Source organism: Geotrypetes seraphini, chromosome 2, assembly GCF_902459505.1.
Source record: "Geotrypetes seraphini chromosome 2, aGeoSer1.1, whole genome shotgun sequence".
Lineage (NCBI taxonomy): Eukaryota > Metazoa > Chordata > Amphibia > Gymnophiona > Dermophiidae > Geotrypetes > Geotrypetes seraphini.
Genome location: NC_047085.1, coordinates 266430363 through 266455849, shown reverse-complemented (window position 1 = coordinate 266455849; position 25487 = coordinate 266430363). Strand labels below are relative to the sequence as shown.

The window sequence follows — 25487 nt, the reverse complement described above, 5'->3', positions numbered from 1 at the left end:
GGCGATCAGAGTTTGAAAAAATTTCTGGCTGCTGCTAGTTGAATATGGATGAGTTTGAGTATAAACGCTAATCCTTTTCCAACGTTGATCTATATGTTAAAGGGGCTAAATTTTAGAATGCACTTCTGGAAAAATGTACCTAATTTGAAGAATGGAAGGCTACCTTATTTCAGCATGCCATCTATTGAAAGATGCAAATTTTGATTTAGAATCAATTATAGTGAATTTATGATTGGATATCATATTTTAGCTGTTAACATAAGAACATAAGAATTGCCACTGCTGTGTGTATTGTGTCCTGATTTTTATTGTGTATGCCAATATTTTAAACCACCTCATACTGTGAATAGAAACTGTGTAAATTTAAAAAAATTAACGCACACAGTTTATAAAATATATATCTATGAACATACACTTCCATCTATACCTACTCCCCAGCAGTTGCAAATATTTTGTGACTCTACCAGTGCTCCACCCAAACTATACCCCGAACATGGGCAACACACAGGTTATATAAAAGTGTGTGCCTTCTTTTTTTAAATTAAAGATCTTATAAATATATATTCACCATATTTTTAAGAAAAAAATGAAATACAGGAACATGAATCACAATGCTAGAACCAGAAGGCTACTGTTAAAGGTTGCCAGTACCATTTTGCATGAAGACACCAGCAAGAGCAGGAGCCACAGGGAATCTTTCCCTCATGAATCTCTAGACACCAGGGATTATCTGGCGGGCGTTTGGGAGGATGGGGGGACCTGGGGGAGGGATACTGCCTTGGGGAGAGTCTTCGGTTGGGAGAGTAGAAACTTCCAGATGAGGAGTTAACTACTAGAGGAGACCCTTCAATTTGGGGGGTTAGGTTGGAATGGCACTATGGGGTGCTTTGACTGGTGGCATCAAGAGGGGCTATCGGCTTGGAGGGTATTCTGGTCATCACAGTTACTTACTGGTGCCAGCCCAGTTAACACATGGCCCAATGCTTCTAGGCCAATGGAATACTGCTGCTTGTGAGGTGGCTCATAAGCAATGTTTTTCATGGGAACCAGCAACCCAATAAATCATGGTGAAATAAAAGTTAACTTTTTACTGCGCCTTGATAAATTTGCCTCCCCCACCCCCAACAAAATGACATTACAAAAAACTTTGAGTATAATAGAACCAAATCAAAAGGAAGTCTATTTTCTGTCAGGCAGTAGGTTTGTAGCTGAAGCCAAGCTTATAGGGTATGATATTCAGACCGCAGAAGGCAAGCCAGCTAACTTCCATGATCGACACTGACCACAGATATTCAATTCCAGGCCATTTCCGGTGACTAGTATTGAATATCCGGGGTTTCTTTTAACTGATATAAGCCAAGTTAATATTCAGCGCTGGCCAGTTAAGTTTATAGCAGCCAAAGATAAGGCTTCTTTTTACACAGCCTGATTTGGCGGGTCAGCACTGAAAATTGCCGATTATTGTGTGATATATCCTGTTATCTTTTAGCCACTTACCACAAATATTCAGCAGAGAGAACTGGTTGTCTCATGCTGAATGTTCACATTTAGCTGGCTAAGCACTATGTCAGTGCTGTTTCTGGCTAGTTAAATAGCACTGAATATCAACTGGATAGTATTATTTTACACATTTTCAGTAGACTCGTTGCTTATTTAAGATAGCTTGCCATTACAAAATATATGGTTTCTCAAATACCAGTTATAGTTACGTGAGGTCTGGAAAATGAATCAAAATATGTTAATGAATTCCATTGTATTTATTTCCTTGTTATAACTGTAGGTTTATGATGAAGACATGTATGGCAGTAAGTACCAGTGGATCATTCCTGGATGGTACCAGGCATCTTGGTGGCAACAGGCCAATTCTTCCACATGTTCTAGCAGGAATCTTCTCATTGCCATGGAGGGCTACATTGGAGTGGATTTTGAGCCTCTCAGTACAAAGGAAATAAAAACAATATCTGGAAGGGTAAGTATTTCCTTTTAGGATAGTTCTAGAAATCACTGTGTAGACACCAGCGCATCATTCCTTCAGGTAGGTGTCGCTAACAGGGTAAAACAAAACGGGAAACATCCCATCCTGATATCAGCTATCTACAGAAAACTGAACATGGTCATCTATACCAGCCAATTTTCTCCCCTACAGCTTTACTCTTTTACTTCTCTTCTCTCATTTCCCTCTCTTCTATGGCTTCTTTAACTACTTTCAGCTCTGCTCCTGCTTTTTTTCCCCCATCTCCCAGGTTTTTTTTTTTTTTCTGTTAATATCTTAACAGGGTTCCTGCTCCTCTCTGTACCAGTGCTATCTGCTACTTTTCCATCACTGTTTTCCTCCCTTTTGCTCTCTTTTAGAAAAGAATAGGAACGGCAACACTGTTTTCTACTATCCTTTTGGGATCTCATCAGCTCTGTTATCAGAACTGTACTAGTGGAATATTGGAGGTTGATGTTCAGCAGGGTAGTTGCTGCTTCCAAATACCTTTAGACGATATTTCAAAGCAAATTTTCAGCCACACTATGAGGCTAATTTTCAGCAGCAGTGATCACTTCTGGCGTTTAGATTAATGACATACAGTCCAGCATTAGACAGAATAATCTCATATAGGTACCAGTGGGATATCAGACCGCCCTCTGAGCAGCTTAGCTCATTAGGGTTTAATTCCTCATTCTTCCTGAGGGCATGCCTTTTTTAAAAATCTCCATGTTATATTGATTCTTATCAAAAATTCATACGATAATTCACTAGACTTAATTTCATAAGATGATTTCATAAGTTAGTTTCATAAATTAGCTTCAATATATAAATTAATCATCTTAATCTGATAACTTAGCTTTACAGCCATTGGCTGAGGGGACTTACATGACGGCTGAAGCTAATTTATGAAACTAATTTATGAAATTATGTTATGAAATTAAACCTAGTGAATTATCTAATGAATTTTTATTAAGAATCATTACAACATGAAGATTAAAAAAAAAAAAAAAAAAGGTGTGTCCTTAGGAAGAATGAGGAATTAAACCCTAATGAGCTAAGCTGTTCAGAGGGCGGTCTGATATCCCACTGGCACCTATATGAGATTATTCTGTCTAATACTGGACTGTATGTTATGAACTTTTGAGAATATGTGCTAAAAAGAAGAGACGTAGAGAAATAGAGAAGATGGTTTAGAGATTAATGCACATATTCATCACTGCTCTGTGTTGGAATTCACTGCATCAATTGTTTGAGCTGAGATTTTATTTATTTAGTTCGTTATTTAATTAATTTTCTATCTCGTTCTCTCCAGAACTGGTTAACATGCATAATATACAGATAAAAGTTTATAATTTTCTAGACTTACTATACAGTCTTTGCTGCCTACTTGATATATAGAGAGTAGTATACATTTCTTGAGCTTTAATCATACAATAATAGTCAGGGGATTAGGTGAAGACATAGGGGTCCTTTTATCAAGCCGCGCTAGCGGGGTTAGCGTGTCGGACATTTCATTGCACGCTAACTCCCGCAGCCGACTAAAAAACTAATGCCTGCTCAATGCAGGCGTTAGCGGCTAGCGCGGCAGGCGGTTTAACGTGAAGTATAACACGCATTAAACCCCTACCGCAGCTTGATGAAAGGACCCCATAGGTTTTTATTGTTTTCCTGAAGTTCATGATCTGACCTGTGGGGGTAGTTGATTCCAGTAGCTTGGAATGAGATAGGAGTAGGATCGTCGTCTAGTACATTGTATTTGGAGAGCACGACCTGGGGGTATTTGGAGATGCATCTCATCCTGGTTGCAGAGTGGTCTGTTAGGTACATTTTGGCTGGTAATCTTCATATTCAGTGCTATCTAGATAACTTTACCTGCTTAAAGTGAGACTGCATAAATTATCCCTGGGGTAATTTTATAATGGACTTGTTCTGAGCAGGTGTAAATTTATATGAGGGCATTTGTGTGCAACAGATGATGAATCAAGAATCCTATTTTATGAAGACATATACATTCGTAGGATGCTTTTTGTTTTAATTTGTGGAAGAACTTTTTGGGAACTTCATATCATCACAAAGAAAAAGAGTATCAAAACCAGCATCAGTATTTTCAAGTTTTTCCAAAGATATGAAGGGAGCACGCAGGAATGTACACTTTTCTTCCAATATACTCGTCCGGATATTCATCTGGTGGTGATCAGTGTTTTGCCGATTGCCACTGGCATTAAACTCAGAAATTCAATGCTGGGATATGTCCAGACACTGGCATTGAATTTATAGATTTCCAAAGCCAGCTAACACATAACTGTAAAGTGCAATAATCAGCACTTAAGTGGCTATAGGTTACCGAATAAAGATAGGACTGACTTTTATGTGTTCCTGTTTATGCAGTTTACCTGGCTGGTTCAGTGCTGAATAATGGCACTTAACTGGCCTAGTGATGACTTCAGCCCCAGAATGCCCCCCCCCCTCCCAAATAGCTGGTGTTCAGTTTGTCACTAACTGGTTATTTTCAACAATAGTAACTGGTTAAGTGCCTCTGAAAATTAGCCATTAGCCCTAGAGAGGTGATTGGACTGGCCAGGAGCCATTTCTGTCTGGTTAAATCACTTTCAATATCAACCCCACTGTTTTTACCCATTTTCTCTCCACTTATGTAAACGACCATTCCACGCATTGGATGCCTTTATAAAATAGGGATCCTGTCAACGTCTTTTTCAGTTTTTCCCTAGATTCCTAAAAGAAACATTTCAACTAAACTACAATCTTTTCTTTTGAAACAGATTTGCCCATTGCCATACATGTATAGCAAATGGTATTACAGTGCTATGCAATGTGTTTTTTTATCTGCAAACTGAACAGAATATGTATGAGAAGCTGTTCCTCTATTTTTGTATTCCTTCTGTGCATTGTACTAATCCTGTCAATATATGACCAACCAGGCACTTTCACAAATCAGAATGCAGATACAGATTCCAGGACAAACATGAGCTCAAGACATTGCCCAGAAGTAACTTTTTTTCATATACAGCCGCATGAGAAAGTAAATGAACACGCTTATGGAAAAAGAAACTAAACTGAACAGTCACCTTTATTTTCTGACAATCTGCAAGAAGATCAAGAACAAAAATCCTTTGGCCATCACTTACAGTTCTGACTATGCAGAAAAACTCTTCAAACGCACTGGTCAGAAATTGAGAAATGAACTTGTACATCAACTCTACAAGAAGAAGGAAATAATAAAAACCCAGAAAGAATGAATCAAAAAGAATATTCATGAGCTAAATCCCAACCTCAAGAGCCAACTACATGAATATGTGCAGGAAACCCAAACCAAGAAACAATACATTGCCATTAAAAATAAAAAAGTAAAAGCTGACTTCTCTCTTACAAGACTACATAGAAACCAGCACCTCATCCCGGATCATCAATGGCACAATACCTGTTGGAACAGACCCAGGCTTGGACCCACTTTCCAATCCCCCTGAGGAACATGAAAATCAGAATTCAAACAGTCAAGACGATCAGGTAATCCAGCTAATTCCCACTGACCACACTGATAGAAATGCTAATCAATGGGGATTCTAACCTTCTCCAACTACCAATTTTCTAAAGGTCTCTCATTTTGCTCTGGATGAAATTCAACTCTACTCAGACCTAGAAAAATTCTATAGGAAACTCCACTTGAAAGTACACTTCTACAACAAAAAAACTCCTAACAGGCTGGAATACAATTTTAAACAAAACAATACATATTTTACCCCACAGGATGGACAAAACACAAACCCCCTAACCCTTTTTTAAAAAAACCGTGGAAGCAATTTTTAGTTCTGGCTGGCGCGCTGAATGCTCTGCGCTGCTCCAGACACTCAGAATTCGTATGATCGTTGAGAGCAGCGCAGAGCATTCGGCACGCCAGCCTTTGCTAAAAACTGCTTCCACGGTTTTGTAAAAGAGGGGTTAAATAGAAAGTTTCAGATACACATGGTAAAATCACAACTTTCCAACAAACAAAAGAAAATTCTGTTCAACCTTACTCCACCAGAATGAGCTGCCATAAAAGGCTTACAGAATCAAAACATTGTTATCAAACTTGCAGACAAAGGCGGCTCTGTAGTGATTATGGGCACACAGAAATATATTGAAGAAAGACACAGACAACTCGCAGACAAAATGTACTACAGGAAACTGAAGAACCCATACTGGATTATTATAAATAGCTAAAAAAAAAACAAACACCTTATCAAAACACTCTTAAAGCAAGTACAGCCATATTTAAAGTAACTTATTCCTAACCATCCTTCTGTGGCACTTACTACATGCTACCCAAAATCCACAAACCAGACAAACCAGGTCTCCTTATCTTAAGAAAGATATAGTGGCGCTAGAAAAGGTTCAAAGAGCGACCAAGATGGCAAACGGGATGGAACTCCTCTCGTATGAGGAAAGACTAAAATAGTAGGACTCTTCATCTTGTCTTTAGTGCCCCAGTGCTTCCTTCCCATGTCCTTAGTGCCCCTTCCTGTCTTTAGTGCCCCCAGTGCCTCCTTCCCATGTCCTTAGTGCCCCTTCCTGTCTTTAGTGCCCCCAGTGCCTCCTTCCCATGTCCTTAGTGCCCCTTCCTGTCTTTAGTGCCCCCAGTGCCTCCTTCCCATGTCTTTAGTGCCCCCAGTGCCTCCTTCCCATGTCTTTAGTGCCCCCATTGGAAAAGAGACGGCTAAGGGGAGATATGATTGAAGTCTACAAAATCCTGAGTGGAGTAGAACGGGTACAAGTGGATCGATTTTTCACTCCATCAAAAATTACAAAGACTAGGGGGACACTCGATGAAGTTACAGGGAAATACTTTTAAAACCATTAGGAGGAAATTTTTTTTCACTCAAAGAATAGTTAAGATTTGGAATGCATTGCCAGAGATTGTGGTAAGAGCGGATAGCGTAGCTGGTTTTAAGAAAGGTTTGCATAAGTTCCTGGATGAAAAGTCCATAGTCTGTTTTTGAGAAAGACATGGGAGAAGCCACTGCTTGCCTTGTACCGGTAGCATGGAATATTACTACTCCTTGGGTTTTGGCCAGGTACTAGTGACCTGGATTGGCCACCATGAAAATGGGCTACTGGGCTTGATGGACCATTGGTCTGACCCAGTAAGGCTATTCTTATGTTCTTATATTCTTATGACCAATCATATCTGGTATTAACACCCCCACAGATGAAATATCTGGACTTATAGAGGGAATTTAAAACCCCCTATTGCACAACAGAGCTTCCAGAACAAATTAAACACTATCAAGCAGGTACCACCTAATGTGCAGCTAGTCTCAATGGGTATAGAATCACTATTCATCAATATCCCCCATGCAGATGGCATTACTGCATGTGAAAAATTCCTTAAAACATCTACCATGGACAATCAATACTCACTGGAAACTATCACAGCATTAATCAAATGGATTCCAACTCGCAACAATTTCTGCTTTAACAATGATATCTATCTGCAAATCACAGGCACTTCTATGGGCACGAGGATGGCTCCATATTATGCAGAACTGGAAGAGATATTTCTGAATACATTTCAGACAAAACCCCTGATATATATTACCAGTACATTGATGATATTTTTATCATTTGGACTGAGGAAGAAGAGACTCGAATGGTTTTACAATTCTTTCAATATATACCAACCTTTAAGCCTAAATAATGAAGTTATGACTGTCTTGTTTTGGTAACATCATCAGAAGAAAGAGATCACTGGAGAAGGACATCATACTTGGGAAGATGAGGCTAGAGGAGCTTTCTGGACTAGCACAAAACAGATTTCTTTTTAGATCTGCAATTCATCAAGACGCTATGACTCAAGCACAAGTCGATGGCACCTAACAACAACAACAATCAAATTAAAAATAGACTACTCCTCAGAGAAAGGCAACTTTCTAGATATCACTGTTTCTATTAACAATGTATAAACATCTTTACACAGAAAACTTACAGACCGATGCAGCTTTCTCCACAACTCCAGCTTCCATCCTTCACACACACAAAAAAAATCATCATATGCAGCCAAGCTACATGATACCGCCGTATCTGCTCTGATCCAAAAGACAGAGATAAACACCTCAAAACCCTGACTGAATCTTTTAAACAACAAGGATACAATTCCAAAATCATCTCCAAGAATATTGCCTCCTCCCTTGAAATACCCAGAAAATCTATTGCAGTACAAAGACAAGAAGTCCATAGAGAGAATCCCCTTGACAGTGGTAAACAACCCAGAGCTGAAAACAACTGAAGAAAATCATAAAAGATCTACAGCCACTACTCCAGGGGAATGAATTACTGAAATAAATATTCCCAGCCCCACCCATGCTGGCTTTCCAATAGCCACCCAACCTGAATCAAAAAATGGTGATGGACATACTCTCTACACTCAAGGAAAATGGCACACTTCCCTGCAGCAAATCTAGCTGCAAACTGTGCCAACATATTTCACAAAACCCAACAGTCACACCCACATGGGAAAAACATTCAACATAAGGGAATCCTTTACATGCTCATCTTTAAATGTAGTTTACTGTATATCATTTAATTCAAAAGGAGTAAAGAAGGAGACAAGATGTAATGAGGATGCTGTGAAAATCGCTGACCTGTTATCAGGTGCAGATTTACTCTTTGAGAAGCCTAAAAGAAGGGGTAGAGTGGCTGTTTCAGCCCGGCAGCCCGAATCTACCCTACTTCAGCAGGGGACGATTACCAGCTTTCTGATCTCTTCCCCAGGGGGTGAACTGGCTCTGCCGAATGTGAGAGAGACGTCGGTATTCGGTAGCAGAGCTTCGTTAAGCCCCGCGGGACCTGCCCCTCCCCTGCAACCGCAAGAGTGGGGAACTTCAGAAGCCTCGCAGAGACGGGAATCTATGTCAGCTGCGATGGCGGGCTTGCCGATTTCCCAAACAGCCGCAGCAAGTACACCTCAATCAGGAGAGGAGAGCTTGGAAGATTCAGCAGGCCCAGGACAGATACCATCAGTCCTTCCATTGGTAAGACCTGCTGAAATCACCCTAGAGTTAATCTGGACGGCATTAGACTTTCTCTATAAATTATGAGCTGGAACCTTTCCCCTTGTTCAAGCTCAGACAAAGAGGCTGGAAAAAATTGAGGAAGATTTGAAAACCCAGGGGGAAAAAGTTACATACCTAGACCAAAAGGTCCAAGGGTTACAATCCTCTTTAATGCAAGATAGACTATTGTTGGTAAGGAAAGCTGAGAACTTTGATAACTATATAAAAGCACTGAATCTTAGGATCCTAAACTTTCCTAAATCACTGACAATGCCACCTAAGGAATTATTTTATAGATTCTTGAAAGAAGTATTTAAGCACCCGGTAGATGGACTTCATCCTCTTCAAAAATATATATTTCTTACCAATCTCAAAGAAAAAAGTAGCTTCAGCCCCTATGGCTCAACCTGATTCCTCAAGTCCATTGAATATAACAGGAATCCTGGAAATCTCTGGGGACAAAGTTATAAGTCAGTCGACACTTCCGGTTACTTTTGGTTTTCATCAGGATAAAGAATCACTTCTTAGGCTCTTTTTTAGGCTGAAAGAGGTGACTTCTTTGAATAGTAACATTTTCATGTTTCCAGATGGCTCGAAAATAACACAAACCAGGAGAAAATGGTTTCTAGAAATGAGATAGTTTGTGATTGCTTTGAGAGCTAAATTTCAATTAAGATATCCATATAAATGTATGATCTATTTGGATCAAACATCTTATATTTTCAATGAACCCTCCCAATTAAGATATTTTCTCAAAGAAAAAGGAATAGTAATGTCCGCCCCCTCTGTCGAATAGCATAAGTGATTGACTCTAGTTAAAAGGTCCTTGAAATTAATGGAAGAAGTAACACTACAATATTTCATGTATAATTTCCTTTCTTTGTTTATTTTCAAAGTAAATCACTCTCTTTGATATGTGAATTCTCTCCCTAATGAAGACTGCTAAGAGCCAATGCATTGTCTAAATTTGGAATTGTATCTTCTTATTTGTTAAAAATTGTGGCAAAGTCTCCGATTATACTTATATAAATTTCTTTGAGATATATGTATATATAAATGATATAAATAAAGAAAAAAATATGTAAAGAAGGATGCTATACTGGAGATACAAGTCAGATGCTAGACACTAGGATTAATTTACACAGATGTCGTATTAAAAATTGCAATGCTAACTAGGATATCACCTCTGTGGGACAACATTTCAGAAACCAGAACACTGCATCAATGATTTTATGGTGAAAATATTATAAGGAAATTTTAAGGCAATCCAGGAATGCAAAACCTTTGAGATCAAAATGATGAAACATTTTGAAACCCACAAGACGGGACTTAACAAAGATATTGGCTTCCTATCCCATTACAAAACAAACCGATCGTGTACCAATCGGTTTGTGAGCCCTTTGCGACTAAATTTCCCTCCTGCACTATTCACTAAGGCCTCTAGCAATCCGATCCCAATCCTCCCATGCAAATTAGTAAACCCCATGCAAAATAGCCAAGTGATTGATTCACTAACAATTGCTTGGCTATTTTGAGTCGGGTTTTACTACTGACAAACCCGACTGCTGCAGACCTGTCGGTAACTGAGTTACCGAAAGGTCTGCAGGTTTTTTGACAGGCCTGCCTGTCTTTTTTTATTCATTTTTTTCCATGGAACAGATATTTTGTGTGTTACACACGCAAAATATCTGTCCTATAAAAAAAAAAATTAATAACAGACAGGCCTGTCAAAAAAATGTGCCCCACAAACAAACACGCATCTCTCCCCTCCCCCCCAGAGAAAAAAGTGGAGGGATACCAACTTCCTCCTGCCATCAGCGTTTTAAAAAAAAAATGCTCCCCCCCCCGACTGACATGGCCCTCGCCCCACCCCCACCCCGACTGGCACAGCTCTCGCCCTCCCGACTGGCACGGCCATTGTTTTGACCAATCAGGGACTTCCTTAGATTCCTCCCTAAGGCACCCATGGCGGTCTGCCCCCTTACTATGGCACTGCCTACACTCCCCCCCCCCCAAATGCAGCAGCCCTTCCTTTAGCACCCCATCCCATGTAGGTCTTCCTGGGTCTTCTTTAACATTCCTGATGGTCTAGTAGGGTCTTTGGTGCAGGAGCAATCCTCAATTGCTGTCCATGTCATCTCCAGCCTCAAAATGACTGCAATGACCTAGTAGCAGGCTTGCAATAGCGTAGAGGTGCCACAAGATTGCTTTTAGAGGTTGCAGCAGCCATTTTGAGGCCAGATCCAGCCTGGACAGCAGAGACTAGGGATTGCTCCAACCCAAAGATTATATTAGATCACCAGGGAATGTTAAGGTGGGGGGAGGGGGAGAGGCTACAGGGAATAGCAGGTGGGAAGACTTAAGGAGGGTACGGTGTTCATGGGAGGGGAATAAGGAGTGGTAAATTGGAGATCCCCTTACATGCAGCCCAGCTTAATATCAGCCAGGACCCACATAAATCCCAGTGGAGAGCATATGTCTGATCAGTCCCAGATATTCAATTTTGGTGCCTGAACATGACCTGACTTTGAATATCCAGGTCTAATTTAGCTGATGGTACGCACTTTAACATAACACTGACTGCTGTCAAATGAATATCTGGGAGTGGGGTTGAGGGGAGGAGAGCAAGAGAAATGAGTTGACTGAAGCTGTCTAGAATGAGCAGAATGAGAATAGTTTGTGGGAAATGGGAATGATTCCCAGCCTAATGTTCAAACAACAGATATTCTCCTCTTTTGGCTCAATGACTTATGTTAAAATTGCCTTTAAAGATATCATTTTAAGGTAATTTTTTTTCTTCATCTTATTGTGTGTAGACTCCACAACAATATGAAAAGGAATACAATGAAAAGCGTTCAGATGTGGAACCGAGCAAATTTCATGGTTATGCTTATGATGGAATATGGGTGATTGCAAAAACACTTCAGCGAGCAATGGAAAATCTTCGTTCTACTAACAGGCACCAAAGAATTCAAGATTTTAACTATACGGACCACAAGCTTGGAAAGATTTTTCTGGATGCAATGAATGAAACCAACTTTTTTGGTGTAACGGTAGGTCCTAATTTCTTTTAATTCAGTAGCTCTTTTTTGCCACTAAGTTATGGGAAATCCAAGTTTATTTTACAAGTGTTATTTGGCCTTACTATCCTGCACAATGGTCATAGCCTTCTAGGTGGCTTACAATCTATCGGGGGAGCGGAGGCGTGCAATTGACATATAAAATGTGGACACGAGAGTGAGGAGCAGGGGTAGGCACTACAATTCTCTGATATAAAATGAGGGTTAGGGAAGTAACATATAAGGCTGCATGATCTGGTTGAAAAATATATACTCATTAAAAATAGCTGTTATTGTGTACTGGGAGCAGACTGCTGGGCACGATGGACCACTGGTCTGACCCAGCAGCGGCAATTCTGATGTTCTTATGTAATTTATTAACTCTAAATAAAATAAATATGTGGCTCCCAGCATTGAATATCTGATTCAAAAATTAAGTGGGTATTGGCCAATATTCAATCATGTGCTTGATTAACTTGGTACATAAAGATAGAACAGCCTTTATGCTGTCCTAACTTTATACATTTAGCAGGTTAGTGGGCTGAATATTGCTGCTAATAAGCTAAATTTTGGCTCCACCCACCCTTGGTCTGTCCCCAAGCGTATAGCTAGTTAGAGAATGGCCAGTTAGTGACGATATTCAGTCTCATTACCTGGTTAAGTACCACTGAATGTTGACGGTCAGTCAGATCAGCTGTTTATAATCGGAGAGGAGCCTGTTGAACTCCTTTCAATATTTTGCCCTACATGCTTAATTTTAGGTATTTTATTAAATAAAACTGTCGGCAGTTTTATTCAATTTATATTTTCTCCCCTTACGTAAATTGTTGCAGAATCTTGAAGTGTCAGACTATATGCAGACAATAAACAATTCCTTTTTCCAATTGAGAATTTGTTAATGCAATCCATTGCACGGTTGAGTGAGATCATGGCGAAAGGAATGGATGTATGTTAATAAGCTAATGCTAAATATAGCAAAGAAAAAAGGAATGTACTGTATCTGTCTAAAAATTCTGCCCCAACCATTCCAACTTCTGTTGACATACTGGACACAGTCATGAAATTTTCATCTGATGTTATTATCAATCCACAATTGTCTTTCAAAGGGCATATACAAGCGATGATAAAGAGGATATATTTCAAACTGTTGTTGTTAAGCGATCTCTGATCATACCTTTCTGGGAATGACAATAAGCATGTTCTTCAGGCAAGTCGTGCTATCTAGTCTTGATTATTGTAACTTGGTACTATTAGGGATATCCTCAAGTGCGATGCATGCTTTACAGCAGTGGTTCCCAAACCTGTCCTGGGGGACCCCCAGCCAGTCAGGTTTTCAAGATAACCCTAATGAATATGCATGAGAGAGATTTGCATATAATGGAAGTGACAGGTATGCAAATCTCTCTCATGCATATTCATTAGGGATATCTTGAAAACCTGACTGGCTGGGGGTCCCCCAGGACAGGTTTGGGAACACTGCTTTACAGGTTACTCAAAATTCTATCATTTGGACTCTTTTTAGCGTAGCGAAATGTGATCATGTGACAATATTATGTTGCACTCTAATGGCTTAGAGCAACAAAAAAGGAAGGAGAGGTCCAACCTTATCTGCAGAAAAAACCAACCAGGAACAAACAAAAACCAACTGCAGATGTGTACAAGATGCAGGCAGAATTTATTGTGACAAATATAAATTTATAAAAACCTTTTTCCCAAACAAGGGACCCGACACGGTGAAACGCTTTACAGGAGTTGGCGATTCTCGGCACATTGAACCTTTTGGTTTATGATTTTTTATTCCATATTTTTTGTGGCATATTTTTCAAACCTTTTTGCATATTGGACCCCTGACGAAGGTTTGTCCGAAACACGGACCGTGTCGGGTCCCTTGTTTGGGAAAAAGGTTTTTATAAATTTATATTTGTCACAATAAATTCTGCCTGCATCTTATACACATCTGCAGTTGGTTTTTGTTTACACTCTAATGGCTTAAAATGGAATATAGAGTGCAATGTAAATTGCTGTTACTAACTTAAGTATTCATCAGCTGGCACCAAGATATTTGATGGATTGTATTTCGGCTTATGTTCCGCTTCAAAAGTTGCGTTCTGCAGGACATTATGACTTCAGCTAATCCAGAACACTGCGGCCAAGCTTATTTTCGCTAAAGGCAAGTTCGACCACGTCTCCCCACTCCTGTCCAAACTTCACTGGCTCCCAGTTCACTCCAGAGTCCTCTTTAAATGTGCCTGTTTAGCTTTCAAGATCCTACATGGCATCCTCCCTCCCGTTATCCCACTCTTCTGGAACTCCTCTAACCCTAATTCCACTAGATCCTCCCAAAAACTGAAACTATCATTCCCCTCTGCAAAAGGTATATCCCGCGTAGGAAAACTAGGAACATCCCTCCCCTTTAGAACCACAGAACTCTGGAACAACCTCACATCCCCATTCAGAATTTCAAGCTCCCTCCAATCCTTCCGCAAACACCTGAAAACTTGGCTCTTTTCAAAAATCTAACACCTCCCGCTCTTTGGTACCCTGTCCCTCTTTATCTTCCTAGCTCCTTTCCTATAACCCTTCATTGTAGCTCCTTTTCAACCTAACCCTGTAAACCGTGCCGAGCTCTACGCTTGTGGAGATGGTGCGGTATACAAACTTAAGGTTTAGTTTAGTTTATCTATACCAATAAGAAAAGAATTAAAATCACAAACGACGAGCAAGTGTCTTCAGAATGGAACAAGCTTCCAGCCTATATAAGGCAGCGGGGGAATTTGTGTACTTTTAAAAAGACTGTTGAAATGACATTTATTTTGTAAAATGAAGTACAGGAGTTGAAAAATTAGATGTATAGCAGAGGAAACTGGACGTTGTTGTCCAAGGATACTGTATTTTGTAATTTGTTGTATATGTTGTCTGTTCTTTTTATTATGTATGTGATTATGTGATCCGCCTTGTTTAAGACAGACTATAAATTTTTTTTAAAACCTATAAACTAGTAGAGCCTCAGAGGCTTGTTTTCAAAACACTTAGACATACAAAGTACCGTAGAAACCTATAGTACTTTGGGCTCCTTTTACTAAGGTGTACTAGCATTTTTAGCACATGCAGCAGATTAGCGCGTGCTAACCCCGCGCTACGTGGCTAGAACTAACGCCAGCTCAATGCTGGCATTAGCATCTAGCCCACGCGGCATTGTAGCGCACGCTATTCCACCCGTTAAAGCCCTTGTGTGTTAATGTACAGCGCTGTATGCGTCTGGTAGCGCTATAGAAATGATAAGTAGTAGTAGTAGTTATTGTGTAGACAGGTTTTGTTTTGTTTTTTTAAATTATTATGAATTTTTTTGTATCCTATTACTGTAGGATAGAGTGGGTCATAAATGTTTTAAAATAAATAAATAAAAAATCAGCACTAGTAGAAAATAATTATAGTGAACAGATGGCAAGGAAACAGTGGGTGCCTTTTTCTGCCCTTACCCCAGGATTACTAGGGCAACAGCAGATTGGACACAAGCTCCAATGTCACAAGAACTCACACATGATTAACCCTTTCAGGACCAAGGGACATATTTGTCCCATAACTTTAAAATCCTATAAATTTTGATTGGGATAGTCTACAGTTCTAAATTTGATATGTACGGTTTCCATATGATACTGCCTTTATGTAAACAAACTGGTTCCGACATTCATTCATTAGCGTCGTTGCCAGATTGACGAGAAGATTCACTTGCCACACTGTCCATAAGCCAGAAGTGTGATTTTTTTTTTTTTAAATAATGATATTTCACAAAAAAAAATCAATTTTTTGGCATCTGCAAGCCCTTTTTACCATAAAAATGTCGTCAAAACCACAAAAATTGGCCTACGATCCTTATGGTCCTGAAAGGGTTAAACACTAGCGTCTGCACACAAGAATGTTTCAGCAAACTGTCTGAAGCAAAAGTCCTAACAGAGTGTCCCTGCAGATGCTGCTACAGATGGCTTAAAAAGTTGTCCCAACTAATGAAAATGCTTTATGCAGGTAATGGTTCCTGGAGCTCATCGGAATTTGCAAAGTCCCACACACATAGCAGGACATGATTCTTGTGCCAACTTCACAGCATGACCAAGTCCAAATTAAATCCTGCACACCGCTGCCCTGGTCCGATCATTTTCTTATTTCTTTTTCTCAGGTTATTAAGTTTAAATCACTAAATATCAGCCCCAAGATCATACGTTCTCGCAGTTATTCAAAATTAGATGACATGACCATTTCCTCTCATTTATAACCCAATATTGCACAAATGCCAGAAGCTTCTATTGAGGAGAAATTAACTTCTTGGATAAGGCTGAGGGGAGATATGGTTGAAGTCTACAAAATCCTGAGTGGTGTAGAATGGGTACAAGTGGATCAGTTATGTACTCCATCAAAAATTACAAAGACTAGGAGACACTCGATGAAGTTACAGAGTAATACTTTCATGTAAAACCAATAGGAGGAAATATTTTTTCACTCAGAGAATAGTTAAGCTCTAGAATGCATTGTCAGATAATATGATAAGAGTGATTAATGTAGCTGGTTTTAGAAAAGGTTTGGACAAATTCCTGGAGGAAAAGTCCATAGTCTGCTATTGAGACAGTTATGAGGAAGCCACTGCTTGCCTTGGGATCAGTAGCATGGAATGTTGCTACTGTTTAGGTTTTTGCCAGGTACTTGTGATCTGGGTTGCCTCTGTGAAGAGAGGATACTGGGCTAGATGGACCATTGGTGTGACCCAGTAAGGCTATTGGGCTCATAATCAAAAAATAAATACGTCTAAAAACCTGCCTAAATCGGTACTTCGACAATCTGAAAGACAAGCCGTCCAAGTGCCAATAATCGAAACGGGTTTTAGACGTACTAAAAACGACATAGGCCTTATCGGTACTGTTGTACGACCAGAACTAAAAGGGGCGTTTTAGGAGGAGGGGTGAGGGCGGGATTTGGGCGGGACATGAGCAAGTATAACCAAAACTTTTATGATGCTGCCTGGATGGAAGTTGTATGTTGTGACTTAGGCCATGTAAAAACAGGTCTAAGTGGCAAAAAGGTATCCAAAGTGACCAGAAAATCACTGCAGACACAAAGTACAGACCCACACACACTGCCTCAATGATCACTGACCCCCCCCCCCCCAACACCATAAAAATCATAATAAAAACATACATATCTGCCTCCAGAACATCTGCACCTGGCAGCCTAGCATAGAAAAACCTAGTAAAGCTGTACAGAGGTGGTGTAGGGGCTTAAGTGATCTTGGGGTGGGTTAGTGAACCATGGAGAGGAGGACCCAGGCCCATAAGCCACTCTAATCACTGCATTCATGGTGAAACGTGCACCCCTCAAAACCCCCCAAAATCCTTTTGTACTGCCTTATAAGTAGCACCTGCAGCCATAAGGGCTATTGGGGTGGTAGACAGATGGGTCTAGTACGTTCTGGGGGAGTTGTGGTGAGATGTTTATGTGGCACCCTTTTTGTGAAGTTCACAGCAGTGCCCTTTAAGGTACTCACTACTCTGGTGCAATGTCTGGGTGTCCAGTCCATCACTTTACTGACCCCGCTCAAAAGGTCTTATTCTGGGCGTTTTTGACTTGGATGGGTTTTTGAATGAGAATGGGGTATAACAGTAGACGACTTAGCGGTCTGGACGATCAAACGGCTGGTCATCCAACTAGACGATTTTTTTTTTTGGGGGGGGGGAATATTTTGGATGTATTTTTTTGAGAATGGACATTTTCCTTAGCCGACTTTGGGTGACTAGCGACTTAGGCCCCAAACGGACTTAGACTTTTCTTTTGATTATGCCTCTTATGTTCTTAATATTGGGGGTTATGTGGTAAGATAGAACTGTTTTATATGTGTCTCAATTTTAGGCCTGAATATCAGCAGTTAACCACATAAGTGTGAATTCTGCCCCTGGAATGCTACGAGTTAATCAGTTTTGGCTCAGGTGCTATCCACAAATATTAAGCAGCACTAACCAGTTAAGTGCTGCTGAATATTTGCAGTTAGTGGAAGTAAGGAGGAAGTTGGGAATTACAGGCCGGTCAGTCTGACTTTAGCAGTGAGTAAACTAATGGAAATGCTTTTTAAGCGGAAGATAGTGAGATTGGTTTTACGAGAGGCAGGTCTTGTCAAATGAATCTGACTTCTTTGATTGGGTGACAAAACAGTTGGATATGGGAGGGGCACTGGATGTAGTGTACTTGGACTTTAACAAAGCTTTTGACATAGTGCCGCATTAAGAGATTGATAAATAAACTGAATGCATGCAGTATGGACCCTAAAGTGACAAACTGGATTAAAAGCTGGTTAAGTGGAAGAAGACAAAGGGTAGTGGTAAAAGGAGTTTGCCGAGATGGAAAGGATGAGTGGAGTGTTGCAGGGATCTGTCCTTGGGCCAGCTCTATTTAACATCTTTGTGAGTGATATTGCGAAAGGATTGTCTGACAAAGTTTGTATTTTTGCGGATGATACCAAGCTCTGTAATAGGGTAGACACCCCAGATGGTGTGGTTATCATGAGGTGGGATCTGGTAAAGCTTGAAGAATTGTCTGGTAATTAGCAACTAAGATTTAATGCTAAAAAAATGAAAAATCCAGGAGATTGGTATAGTATAGGAGGCAGAGTATTTCTGTGTATGGAAGATCAAGACTTGGGGGTGATTGTGTCTGATGATCTTAGGGTGGCAAAATAGGTAGAAAAGGTGACGGATGCTTGGGTGCATAAGGAGAGGAATGGCCAGTAGGAAAAGGAAGGCAATAATGCCATTGTATACATCTCTGGTGAGGCCCCATTTGGAATATTGTGTGCAATTTTGGAGACCATACCTTCAAAAAGATATAAATAGGATGGAGTCGGTCCAGAGGTTCTGCTAAAAGATTGGTTAGTGATCTTTGTCATAAATCATATGGTGGTCAGATTTAGAGACCTTAATATGCATACTCTGGAAGAAAGACAGGAGAGAGGGGATATGTTAGAGGCGTTTAAATATCTCCATGACATTAATGTACAGGAGGTGAGTCTTTTTCAAATGAAGGTAAACTCTGGGAGGAGATAACATAGGATGAAGTTAAGAGGTGATAGATTCAGGAGTAATGTAAGAAAATACTTTACAGAAAGGGCGGTAGATGCTTGGAATAGAATCTCAGTGGAGGTGGTGGAAATGAAGACTATATCTGTAGGAATTCCACACAGGAAACACACACACGTAGTCTTAGAGTTGAGAAGGAGGCGCTCCAAATGAATGGTCTCTCCCCCTTTTATTGAGAATCATAGCTCCATTAATTACTTAGCTAAAGCTCTACAAGGTTATAATTTCATAATGCATTTACAGTGAGGATTAGGCCAAAGTAATTCATTGTTTACATATTTCATGTGCTTCTCAAAGTTACTATCTCAACGTGACATCTGAATACATATAATTGTTATAATAAAGTGATTCCCTATGTGTACATTTCTGATATGTCTCAAATCTTACTATAGCATGTGACAGTCCAAAGATTATAATGCATACTCCTTAAGCTTTATTGATTAGCCTTAAGTCAAGGCCTGCTCAGGCAAAGTCTGATTGTTGCCTATATAAGGGATGCTTAAACAAGATAAGGAATAAGGGTAAATGTGTGACAGGAAGGGAGGAGAAATGCCTCAGCATTCACAAGGTGCAAACCTTGTCCTTGCTTAGAAAGTATACGTGGCAGGAGGGAGAGGGAATGAGAAACAAGGCCTCAGATCCAAACACAGGCCTAGATCCGTACACAGGGCCTAGGTCAGTGTGCCGATCTGGCCTGGTTCAGAACCACCTGTGTTCTGACCTTGCCTGTGTTCTGATGCCCTGGATCAGAACTTATCAGACTTCCATCCCTACATATATCTGAAATCAAGATAGCATGGGACAGGCATGTGGGATCTCTTAGGGAGAGATCCACAGTTGCTGTGGATGGGCAGACTGGATGGGCCATTCGGCCTTTATCAGCCATCATGTTTCTAATTTTTCTATGTTTTTAAATGGCTAGAAGCCTCTCTGGTCCGTTTAAATTGCTTCAAATATCAGGCAGACGGTATTTCAGCAAAGTTAGTTAGGCCCAAAAGCCTGATTTTCCTTAGAGTTTTCTCTGCATTTATCAGATGGGCTCTAGGGAGAGCCTTCTATTGGTATTGCAATATGGGGAGCCCTAGAGAGGACTGTCACCCTGCAGGGATGCTCATCTTTCTGCTGTAACTGAAGAGTGCCGACCCCTTTAATGTGTGGCTTGGGAGCATTGGGCTGTGGATTTCTGGCCCAATGCTCCCAAGCTGTAAAATAACTCCAGCTTTTAGATATGATGCAGTTTGCTTAGGTCCATTTCTACCTACTTTGAATTAGGGAGTAACTTATATATGGCCTTACCAGCTAGTTATAGGCAATAGTTTATGTTCATTTGTTGGCTAATCTTGTGAAATCTCTAGTCTCTACTCTTAATCCTTTTAAACTGATTTCAGAAGACAATTCAGTACTGAAACTCTTAATAATTTTTGCTGTTTCTCAAGTGAAAAAAATATTATGCCACATTAAATAAATTTGATATACCATATTTTTCGTTCCATAAGACGCACTTTTTTCCCCCCAAAAAAGTGGATGGAAAAAAGGGTGCGTCCTATGGAGCGAATACCCCCTCCCGCCCGTTACCTTATTTAGACCACCGCCAGCCCCTCATCCTCTGCTGCTACTGGTTGTTTGCTGCAAGTAGAGGAAGGGAAGGGCCAGGCGGGTGCAGCAATTGCACGCCGCCAGACCAGAAGCCTTACCCCTGATGTCAGTTCTGACGTTGGACACAAGGTCCGGGACAGCCATTGGCAGAATTGACGTCGGGTGTGTGCAATTGCTGCAACCGCCTGGCCCTTCCCAGCAATTTGTTCCATTCGGAGGGAGTGAAGCACCGCTGGCTTCCCGCTCATCCCTCACTCTCGGGCCAATCTCGGTGCCACTCTGAGTTTGACCTGCTGCATTAGCCAGGAGCAGCAGGAGACAATTAAAACCAGTTAGTGGGCGGGCATGCAGGCTGGGGGGACGGAAGAGGACAGAGGCTGGAAGGCAGTGAGGGGAACATAGGAGGGAGGATGGAAGGGTCAACTGTTCGGCCTGAGTTGGGGGGGGGGAGAGGACAAAGGCTGGAAGGCAGTGAGGGGAACATAGGAAGGAGGGAGGGAAGAAGGGACAATTGTTGGGCCTGAGGAAGGAAAAAAAGGAAGAAATCACCAGACAATGGGGTGAGGAAGAGGACAAAGACTGGAAGGCATTGAGGGGGACATAGGAAGGAGGGAGGGAAGAAGGGACAATTGTTGGGCCTGAGGAAGGAAGGAAGGAAAGAAAGAAAGAAAGAGAAAGAAATCACCAGACAACAAAGGTAGGAAAAATGATTTTATTTTCAATTTAGTGATGTGTCAGTTTTGAGAATTTACGTATATCTGCTGTCTATATTTTACACTATATTTGTCTATTTTTCTATAGTTGTTACTGAGGTGGCATTACATATTTTTAAAAGTCATTTGCCTTGACATCTGTGCCCTATCCCTGCCCGCCCTGTGCCCTGTCCCAGCCTACCACTAGACCACCAGAGGGGGGACAGGGGCAGAGCCTGACAAGGAGTGTGGGGTTTAGTGCAGAGCCTGGCAGGGATAATTTGGTTGAGAATGGTTTTTTTAAATTGTTTTCCTCCTCTAAATCTAGGGTGCATCTTATGGTCAGGTGCGTCTTATGGAGCGAAAAATACGGTATCTGCTGTATTGACACAGTGGATCACTTTACTGTTAAGGGGGAATTCATCAATATAAGCTACTGTTAAGATGGGTTATTTTACCACAAGTTGTGCTATTTTAGCACAAGATCCCATTTTATCCAATTCGACCTTATACTAAAATAACACAATTTGTGGTAAAATAACCTCTTTTAACAGTAGCTCACATTGATGAATTCCCCCCTGAACCTGGAATTTCCAAACTACTTTTTTTGTTTAATGTTTTGGGAATTTTTGTTTTAAGGTGGAGGAGAGGGATGCAGGCAGGCTAAGGGCTCCTTTTACAAAGCCACAGTAGCAGTTGCTACTGTGCTAATCACTGTGATGCCCATAGGGATTTAATGGGCTTCAGAGCATTTGCCACACAGCAGCTGGTACCATGGCTTTGCGAAAGGTGTGGGGGGGAGGGACGGGGTAAATATGGTATGCCACAGGGCTTTTCTTTATCTCTAGCACTTTTTAGTAAATATATTAGCTCTTTTGGTGAGGCTTTGAAGGAGTTGGGCATATCAGTTTAGCTATGTAGATATTTTTTAATTAGTTCCTGTATTTGATGATGTTTTAAGTTTCAAGTTACAACTTTTTGGATGATTTATGAGAGTATTAATATTGTTGAGAGCTGGAGTTCATCTCACTTATTAAAACTGAATTGTGAGAAAACAAAGGTATTACGGTTAAGTAGCTGTTTTAACTGCACACCATCAATAATTTTTTTTTTTTTTTACTATTTGATTGTTCCTTGTCAATAGAACAAACATCTAAAATGAAGTGTTATTTTGGATTCTTTGTCATCTTTAAATTGTCATAACTCCATCACTTAAAAGGTTTGTTTTTATAAACTTTGTCAGTGATGAGCAATTAATCCTAACTTTCATGAGGAAGCTTTTTGTATTTTAGTACAAGATATGACATTCCCTTACATAGATTACTGTGATTATGGTAAAATGGTTAAGGGGCTGGAGGAGTTGCCGTACAGTGAGAGATTGGAGAAACTGGGCCTCTTCTCCCTTGAAAAGAGGAGACTGAGAGGAGACATGATCGAAACATTCAAAATACTGAAGGGAATAGATTTAGTAGATAAAGACAGGTTGTTCACCCTCTCCAAGGTAGAGAGAACAAGAGGGCACTCTCTAAAGTTAAAAGGGGATAGATTCCGTACAAACGTAAGGAAGTTCTTCTTCACCCAGAGAGTGGTGGAGAGCTGGAACACTCTTCCGGAGTCTGTTGTAAGGGAAAACATCCTCCAGGGTTTTAAGACTAAACTGGACAAGTTCTTGCTAAACTGGGATGTATGCAGGTGAGGCTAGATTCATTTAGAGCACTGGTCTTTGACCTGGGGGCCGCCGCATGAGTGTAGGAATGAGGCTTACACACAAGGCTCAGAGTGGGATGAGGCGACCCTAATGGATGATCTCTCACCTTTTTATTGAGTATCTTAAATCCCTTAATGCTTTGCAAGGTTACAATTTCAACATGCATTTACAGTGAGGATTATAACATGGTAACTCACAATGTTTACATATCTCATGTGATTCTCAAAGTTACTATCTCACGTGACATCTAAATACATCATAACAGTTACAATAAAGTGATTTCCTTTGTGTACACTTCTAATCAGTGTTCCCTCTAAGCGGGCGGGTGTTGTGAGCAAACTTTTTTCACCGTGAGCCAAAAATATCGGGCGCCAGCAAGTTATGAGCCAACTCGCCCGATTCTCCTCTCGCCGCCCTGCCATCTGCCGTACGCCTCTTCCGATCGTGCGCTGTGACGAGAAACGTGTGCGCTGCGATGTAATATTTTGTGCGCCAGCGCACGCCAGCGCAGCTTAGCGGGAACACTGGTTCAAATGGTTTTATTTATTTCCCCAAATTTATTTTTGTTATACGCATTGAAAATATTTGATATTGCGTTTAAATCAAAATCTCAATAAACTTGAAACGAGTGCCCGTGAGATTGTGGGAGGGTTAAATACTCAAAACTTAGAAGTTTTTGCTACGCCAGCTTTCTGGTATCTTTACATACAGTGGCGTACCTAGCATATGTAACATCCGGGGCCCATCATTTTTTGGCACCCCCCCCCCATCTGTAAGAAAAACATGATTTTTAGTAACAAACCACACGTCACACATGAGTACCTAGGAAAAGGCAGCATCTTACATATTGCAGTGAGCAGTACATCAATACACCCATTGTAAAACTAAACAAGCCAGACCAGCACAGATCAATCCTACACCGTCAATCCTAACAGAAAACCATGTCTTTCGAACACACAGAACACAGAAAACACCTTCGCCTAGTAAGGAATATGTAATCACAAACTAACCCCTCCCTCTTTTACAAAACTGTAGTGTGGATTTTAGCTACGGAGGTAACAGCTCTGATGCTCATAAAATTCTGAGCATCAGAGCTGCTACCACCAAGGCTGGTGCTAAAAACGCTTCACAGTTTTGTAAAAGGGGGGATAAAATAAAAATACATAGACAAAGGTTAAATTGAACCAGCAAGAAGCTGGACTCTGCATACAATGCTTCACAGAAACAGTGACACATGTCTCCTAAAGCAATAAACAAATAGAAATTTTTTTCTACCTTTGTCTTCTGTGGTTTCTCCTTTCCTCATCTTCTTGTAACTCTCTTCCTTCCATCCACTGTCTGCCGTCTCTCTTCCCCTATATGGCATCTTCTCTCCTTCTATGCCCCTTCCAGAAACTGTATGCCTCCCCCTTCCATCTCTCCTTTCACCCCATTGGTCTGGCATCTCTCTCCTCGCCTTCCCTCTCCCACACCTCTCCTCATAGTCTGGTATCTCCCCTTCCCTGATTCTCTGGCATCTCTCTCCTTTCCTTTTCTTCCATCTTTCGCTCCCCCTCCATGCTCTCACATCTCCCCCTTCCTTTTCCCTTAGACTGGCATACCTTCCTCCTACGCTCCAAGCCCTGGCATCTCCTTTAATTCCCTCCCTCATCTTCCTTCTCCCTCCAGCTGGGTACCGCAACACTCTTCCCTGCAGCTCTGCACTTCCCCACAATTGCCATGCTTCGGTTCCTCTTCTTCCTTCCTTCCTCCCCCCCCCCCGCGGGACCCTGCGGCACCATCAACTCTTACTCCCTCTAATGTCGGCCCTGCAGCTCCAGACTTCCTCGCACCTTCTCCCCTCCCCCTTTGGATCGCTATTATTTTAAATGTTATAGCCGCGGAGCTGTATCCATCAGTGGAGATGTCTAACCTCGGCCTGCCCCGGAACTCTTACTGCAACAGTGACTTCCTGTTCCTGCCTAGACGGGCGTCTGCTGCAGTAAGAGTTCCAGGGCAGGCCGAGGTTAGACATCTCCACTGATGGATACAGCTCCGCGGCTATAACATTTAAAATAATAGCGATCCAAAGGGGGAGGGGAGAAGGTGCGAGGAAGTCTGGAGCTGCAGGGCCGACATTAGAGGGAGTAAGAGTTGATGGTGCCGCAGGGTCCCGCGGGGGGGGGGGAGGAAGGAAGGAAGAAGAGGAACCGAAGCATGGCAATTGTGGGGAAGTGCAATCCCCCCAATGCGTCCCCTTACCTTACCGACGCGTGTGTGCGCTGTGAAGAGAAACTTTGCGCTGCGATGTAAT

At 41.2% G+C, this 25487-nt stretch overlaps 1 protein-coding gene across 9 annotated transcripts in view; it reads left to right on the top strand.

Moving 5' to 3' along the window:
• Positions 1-25487, top strand: part of GABBR2 (gamma-aminobutyric acid type B receptor subunit 2) — a 1059696-nt gene that overhangs the window by 604807 nt on the left and 429402 nt on the right. For all 9 annotated transcript variants that reach the window (XM_033929595.1, XM_033929596.1, XM_033929597.1 and 6 more), the window contains 2 exons: positions 1781-1969; positions 11841-12077. In XM_033929595.1, coding sequence (XP_033785486.1) covers positions 1781-1969; positions 11841-12077 — 426 coding nt within the window. The remainder of the gene's footprint in view (positions 1-1780; positions 1970-11840; positions 12078-25487) is intronic.